This window comes from Nicotiana sylvestris, chromosome 6 (assembly GCF_000393655.2).
Source record: "Nicotiana sylvestris chromosome 6, ASM39365v2, whole genome shotgun sequence".
Lineage (NCBI taxonomy): Eukaryota > Viridiplantae > Streptophyta > Magnoliopsida > Solanales > Solanaceae > Nicotiana > Nicotiana sylvestris.
This window is the reverse complement of record NC_091062.1, coordinates 99408029-99415681: the sequence shown is the minus strand read 5'-3', so window position 1 is coordinate 99415681 and position 7653 is coordinate 99408029. Positions and strand designations below refer to the sequence as shown.

Genomic DNA, 7653 nt, shown 5'->3' with positions numbered 1-7653 from the left:
CCTCTATCATGACCCCTATCTTTACTACTTCATTGAAGGATTTCCCAACCGTCGTCACCAAGTGACCAAAGTAAGTTGGATCCAGTGTCTGCAAGAAGTAGTCCACCATTTCTCCCTCTCTCATGGGAGGATCAACTCTGGCTGCTTGCTCTCTCCAGCGGAACCCAAACTCACGAAAACTTTCCCCAGGCTTCTTTCCAGTCCTCAGCAATGTGAGACGGTCAGGGACTATCTCGAGATTGTATTGAAAATGACCTGCGAAAGCCTGCGCCAGATCATCCCAAGTGTACCATCTGCTGGAATCCTGCCTGGTATACCATTCTAGTGCCGATCCACTCAGACTTTGGCCGAAATAAGCTATCAGCAGCTCATCTTTGCCACCTGCCCCTCTCATTTTGCTACAAAATCCCCGCAAATGTGCCATGGGATCACCGTGCCCTTCGTACAAATCAAACTTAGGCATCTTGAACCCAGCCGGGAGTTGGACGTCTGGGAAAGGGCATAGATCTTTGTAAGCTACGCTGACTTGATTGCCCAATCCGTGCAGGTTCCTGAAGGACTGCTCCAGGCTTTTGAACTTTCTCAATACCTCCTCCTGTTCAGGGGCTTTAACCGGCTTTTCAATCTCTGCCAGCACCTCCAAGTGTGGATTGTAAGCCTGTGGTTCGGGGGCATGAAACGTAGGCTCAGGGGGATAGTACTGCGTATTGTGAGCCTGAAACAATGGCTCACTGGTCGTTCTTTGCAAGGGGGCTGATGTGGGTCCCACAAAAGTGGGAATATTGGGTGTTGGGAGAGGTTGATGGGGTGGTGGAGCTTGGGAATCATGAGGGCTTCTTTCTTGATGATAACGGGGGTTTGGGAGGCTTGTGGAAGGGCCGGAGTGAGGGTATTCCGGCATGTGCCCCAGTGGCTCAGGGCTCTTTTGTGCTTTGGCTAGGGCTAGCTGCATTGCATTTATCTCTAGTCCCATCCTTTCAATCTTTTCCATCGCTTCTTTTAGCAACTGGCTCATTGGCCTTTCTTCCTCATTACTGTTCTCTGAAGTAGTCATGCTTGTTGCTACCGGTCCTTTGGATCTGGTTTGGTAAGAGTGTGTTACCAGAATTCTTTAACAACTAACTGTCTGGTTTCAGACAACAACAAACTTTGTTAGCGTTAGAGCTTAACATATTTGATCATAACACATAGAGGATGCAATGCTCCTAGGCAGTTAACCGTTTCTACATGCTTTGCTTCAAACAACATGCGTCATCCCGGCTTGCTCAGTTGAAGAAGTGGCCCAATCCGACTTTTCTTTGTATTTTTGTTCTCTTTTCTTCTTTTATTTTCTAAAACTAAATTATAAAAGTACTTAAATTATTATTAAGAACTAAATTAAGTTATAAAAGCGCAAATTAACTACCAATAACAATTAACGCACAATTAAGTAATAATTAAGCATAAAATTGTTCATTTGGACATTAAATGCTAAAAATGCAAAAGATGCATATTTTTTTGTAATTTTTTAATTTTTGTAAAACTAATTTAATTACTAACAATTATAGAATTAAATCCTACATGAAAATGCGACATATTTTTGTATTTTTTATTAATTTAGCAAATAAACAAACACAGACAAATACAAATAATAATCCAAAAATATCACAGAAATACTCAAAATTGCACACCAAGGAAAATCATTTTACTTTGCATTTTTTGGGAGTATTTCTCATATAGGGCAAAAATCACGTGCTTACACGTTGCACCTGCATTCTTCAGACCAAAAGGCATTACTTTATAACAATAAGTCCCCCTATCTGTTATGAATGAAGTTTTTTCTTCATCTCCAGGATCTATTTTAATCTGATTATAACCTGAATATGCGTCTAAAAAACTTAATAGTTCGTGACCTGCAACTGCATCAATCAATTGATCTATGTGTGGTAGTGGAAAAGAATCTTTAGGGCAGGTTTTATTAAGATCTGTGTAATCTACACAAACCCGCCACTTACCGTTCTTCTTTGGAACTACAACAGTGTTAGCTAACCAGTTAGGATATTTTACCTCACGAATAGAACCGATTTTTAGCAATTTTTGGACTTCTTCCAGAATCACCTGATTCTTGAAAGTTCCTTGCTTTCTTTTCTTTTGCTTGATAGGAGGGTACGATGGATCGTTATTTAGTTTATGGGTCATCACCTCCGGGGGTATTCCTGTCATGTCAGAATGGGACCAAGCAAAGCAATCCACGTTAGTTTTTAGAAATTCAATTAACTTACCTCTCATACCTTGGCTAAGATTGGCCCCAACATAGACTTTTTATCAGGCCATTGAGCAAATAACACGACAGGCTCTAATTTCTCTATTGTTGTTTTGATATTTTCATTCTCTTCTGGTTCTTGAATTGTATCAGGCCTTGAATCTACATCTGTTTGCCCTTGTTCAGTTGAGGTTTGTGTTGTGGTGACCTCAACTGTCTTCTGTGATTGCTATTTACCTTCATCTCTCGTGCTTGTATCTGCAACAGAGTTGATAGCCCTGACTGTATGTTGATCTCCACGAATTTGACAGATTCCATATGGCGATAGAAATTTAATAACTTGATGCAAGGTTGAAGGAACAACATCCATTTCATGGATCCATAGTCTCCCAAGAATCATGTTGTAAGCCATCTCCATATCCACCACCTGGAACTTTGTATCTTTAACGACTCCTTCAACGAATGTGGTGAGTGTTACCTCTCCTTTCGTGAGGACACTAGAATTATCAAATCCAGATAGAGTATGCGCCTTTGGTATCACTTTATCTTCAACTTGCATCTCACGCAATACTCTCAATAAAATAATGTTCACGGAATTACCTGGATCAATCAAAACTCGTTTCACATAAGTATCATGTATAATTAAAGATATTACCAATGCGTCGTTATGAGGGGTTAATACGCCATCCGCATCTGCATCATTGAATGTAATGTTGTCTTCCTCTAAAACATGCCGCACCCGTTTCCCTTGGGTAATTGTTACTTTGGAAATTTTGTTAGCTGCAGTATATGATATACCCTTGACGTCTTCACCCCCACTTATAACGTTGACAGTTCTTTTGGGAGAAGGTAGTTTTGGAGGCTCCTGCCTGTTCTTCATGTAATCTTGCTTGCCTTTCTCACTGAACAACTCAGTAAGGTACCCTTGTTTTAATAAATGATCAACTTCACTTTGTAAAAACCTGCAATCTGCTGTTTTATGTCCGTGGTCATTATGAAACTTGCACCAATGGTCAGGGTTGCGCCTGTTTAGGTTTGATCTCATTTCCTTTGGCCATCGAACCTTATCTCCCATGCTTCTCAAAACAGCTACGAGCTCGGAGGTGCTGACGTTGAAGTTGTAACCACCAAATTTCGCTTTTAAATTTTCATCATCATCTCGTGACTCATAGTTATTTCGCTCATTCCTGAATCTTGATGAAGAACCTGATTCTCTATTTCTTGATCTGTGATCGTACCTTTGATTATCTTGCTTTGACCGTGAATCCTTTCCCGCAGGTCCCATGTAAGGCTCATACTTGTTTTTACCGAATCTTTTTTCGGTCTCCGCATGTCTCGAACTTACCTTTTCTTCTTTTTGAAATCGTGGAACAGTATCTTCCTCAATCCTCAATTTCGTGCTATACCTATTATAAACATCATTCCATGTTGTAGCAGGGAATTCTCGAAGGCTTTCCTTGAGCCTCCTCGTAGCTTCCAAGCTTTTTTCGTTCAAATTACTTGTGAAAGCTATAGCTGCCCAGTTGTCAGGTACACGCGGAAATGTCATTCTTTCTCGTTGAAATCTGTCCACAAATTCTCTAAGCAGTTCTGAGTCCCCTTGCTCGATTTTGAAATTATCCTCCATTCTTTTCTCTACTTTTTGAGCTCCCGAGTGTGCTTTGATGAAAGAATCTGCAAGCTTAGCAAAAGAATTTATAGAATTTTCGGGTAAAAGAGAATACCATGTTAGCGCTCCTTTGGTGAACATTTCACCAAATTGTTTAACTAATACTGATTCAATCTCCTGCTTAGTCAAATCGTTGCCTTTTGCACCCGTCGTGAATGTAGTCACGTGATCTCGTGGGTCTGTCGTTCCATCATATTTTGGAATATCAGGCATTTTGAACTTTTTTGGAATTGGGAGTGGAGCAGCACTAGGTTTCTAGGGTTGTTGTGAATATCTATCCATATCTACCCCCTTGATTATGGGCGACACCCCGGGTATCTGCTCTATGTGCTCACTTTGCTCCTTGAGCTGTTTCTGCAAGGTTAGTACCAAGTTTTGTTAATTTGAATTAACTAAATTACCTGGTTCTCCATCCTGCGATTCACTGGGGGTCCTACCGCTGCCTGAATTGACAATCCCGGAATGAGGGTTCTCTAGAGTGTTGTTATTTGGAGTAGGTGTGTGTGTGTGTGTAGGGGGGGGGGGTACAATAGGTAACTGGCTAACCAAGGCCTGAACGACTTTATTGACCTGTGCGGTATAAGTTTTTGCAAAGCCTCATCTATAGCTTCAACATTTTCGAATTAAGCTTGCCCATCAATATGAGATCCCTCAGGAGTGCCTTCACGAGATCGCCGAGGAGAGCCTTGTGGAGAAATAATCAGTGCGTTATTATCCTGAGAGTCTCTCTGAAGTTGTTGGTTTATCTGGTTTTCTTGGTTTCCTTGGATGTTGTCATTGTTGTTCGACATAGTTGATGCAACAAGGAAAGTTAAGCGAAAAGAAAATAGATTATCAGATTCCCGGTAACGGAACCAATTTGTATAACCAAAAAATGAATTTTTTGTCAAAGCTAGAATTTAGAAGAACACGGGTTACTGATGATCAAAAGAATGTATAAAAGGAAGTAATTTAAGTAGCAAGAGAGTAATCAAGAGAAAAACAAGTAAACCAAAGTTTTATATCAATAGCATTTCGTGTCCTTACAATTGATCAGATGTCTCCCTTTTATAGCTATCTTGGAGATATACGTTTTGTCCAAATCATAATGAGGCTATTATGAGTAATTAAAGACATTTAATGCTACGTTGCATAATCACTATATTCAATACAAATTCTCTAACGTATTCCACATTTAATGCCTATTAAATGCCGTATCTGCACTCTTTTCTAACGTCATATTTATTCCTTTTGATTCTCAGACATAAATGACTTAAATAAGTACGGGTGCTGGGTTATTTGTATTCCTGCCCGCGCCTCTTCCTCTGCTATTTGCTCGTATCTGTTGCAACTCGTGCCTCTTGACTAGTTGTAATTCTTTGACCATTTGACCAGTCTACGTGTTTCGACACGTATTCGTCACGTCACCTTTATATTTAAATATAATTTTTCCCAATACACTTTTAATCGATATTTGATAAAGCAAGAAACCTTTTAACAATTTACATAAACCAATTTGCTGCTGCTAATGCCATTATCAAATAGGATCTGTAGCTTCGTCATTTAACAGATCATCTATTGCCACCATTCAATCAAGCAAGGACCTTTAGTCACGGACTTCAGAAAGAGGTTGAGGGCGGATATAACTTTGAGGAGGAGAAGGAGGAGGAGAAAGAGAGTTGAAGTTGTTTAAATAGTGGGTACATGTTAAAAGTTTTTAAAAAAATGGGTATAGGTTAAATGAGGGCGACCAAATAGGGCACCCCGTGCAATTTTTACATTATATTGTCGTACACTCCTTTTTTTCCTTTGGTGTATGTATGTTTGTTTTCTTGTGTTATTCTTTTTATTTCAAATTGTTGGGGAGATGGTTGAGGCTAATTCAAGATTTGAAGTTATAGTGACCTCAAGTTAAAATATATTAGTAATTGGGTTACAATCAATATTTATTACTCCTTGCATCCTAATTTATGTGAAAGTGTTTGGATTTCGAGAGTCAAACAAATTATTCTATTGATCGTACTTTTTCATATGCTTTTTAAATATTTTAAAATTAATTTTTGTGACTTAAATATGTTTTACTTAATTTAAAAAATGTAGATTTTATTTTGAAAAGTGAAAACTGTCACATAAATTGGATAGAGAAAATAATATTTAATGAACATTTTGATACTTAGTTCGATTTGGATAAAAGTTACTAGGTTCATGTAAACTCTTAGCTAACACTATAAATCCGCCCCTTTGTGAGAGTTGAAGAGATGCAGTTACATCTCAATTTTGGGGTTTTTTGTTTTTGTTTTCTTTTTCTTTTGGGTTTAATAATTTCAGTATCCGAAATTGATTGGTCCAGCTAATGTGGATTCATTTCAATTAGGTCCACTAAGAAGGTAAAACGCTTTGTACCAAATAGTTTTTCAATTTTAATCTAATCATTGATCGATGTTTTTCGTTTTCATTTACGTTTAATTTATATTCGCAGCGATTCGATTTGATGCTGCATGGATTGAGTTGGAAGTAAATCTTTTCCGTGTTCTATACCTGTATAGAAGCTACAACAGTGATATCTAAGGGTCGTTTGGTTGGAAACAAGTTATTACGGGATTAGTTATTTCATCCTCCATAAGGATAAAAAAAATACTACAATCTCGAAATAACTAATCCCGAGATTAGTTATACTATAATTTTATCTCAATTAAACATGAGATAAACTCATCTCAAATTTAATCCCGAAATTAATTATCTGTTATCCCTCGTACCAAACTAGCCCTAAATGAAATCATACGAAAGTCAGCATGTGAACTTTGGCAGTCAAATATATATAGACGACGTTGCAATAACTCAAGATATATTTTGGGAGCAAGCTGGTCCGTTCCTGCCTCTGCTCGTGTTCAATAGGAGCTATTTTAGCCATGTAATAACTGGGGCTCTCATCACATTACATTTGGATTTTTTCGCTTTGCGTTTAACAGAAATCTCGTGGACTGACCGAAACAAAGAGTACAAGGATGATCATTTTATTCATCTGATGATGCTCAGTTTCAGATCCATCTCTTATCCTCTGTCAATTCTTGGTCACGTGTTGCACAGTAAAACGGTAACGGCTGGTCAACTCCAACTTATAGTCTGTCACTTTCTACTGTTTGATACTTAGTTACAAAGCTTGTACTATGTATTAATCATTCCTCCCAAATTATTTGATTACGTTTGTTAACCCGTAAACGATACAGTTGAATTTATAACATGATTTATAAATACTTGAATTAATTTGATCCAAGAATATAAAGTAAATAAAAACATAAATAATTGTATACGCGTAAATCGGGGATAATGCATATATCGATTTTCGGCTGATGAAAATGGAAGAAGGGCATGGAAGCACGAGATGAAAATCGAGGCTGGGAGTCTTTCGTATCGAGATCCATGAAAGGTGAACGATGTGGTCATCATCGGGTATGATAAAGTGATGCACCTCGGACCCATCATGAGTTCTAAGACCCTAGGAAACACGGTAAACGGTTACACACGACTGATATAGGGTCGTGATATTCGTTCCTAACCGGATATCACGGTACAGATCTAACTCGATGTCGGTTATGGATTAGTAAGCAACAAGAATGGAAGATTTTTACCCTTTTTAGACTTATACTAGGGATGAAACTCTCCCACTATATAAATGAGAAGTTTTTCTGTTGTAACACACATTGTAACACACAAATCAAAGCAATTCAAGTTTATTTTTCTGCTTTCTAGCTACTGATTAAGT

General features: G+C 38.3%; 1 protein-coding gene across 1 annotated transcript; it reads right to left on the bottom strand.

Moving 5' to 3' along the window:
• Positions 1 to 2471: 2471 nt before the first annotated feature.
• LOC138871013 (uncharacterized) lies at positions 2472 to 4124 on the bottom strand. Its single transcript, XM_070148860.1, has 2 exons — positions 3306 to 4124; positions 2472 to 2801 (listed from the first exon to the last, which is right to left on the bottom strand). The coding sequence occupies exons 1-2, from the start codon at positions 4122 to 4124 to the stop codon at positions 2472 to 2474; spliced, it is 1149 nt and encodes a 382-aa protein (XP_070004961.1).
• Between the last annotated feature and the right edge of the window lie 3529 nt (positions 4125 to 7653).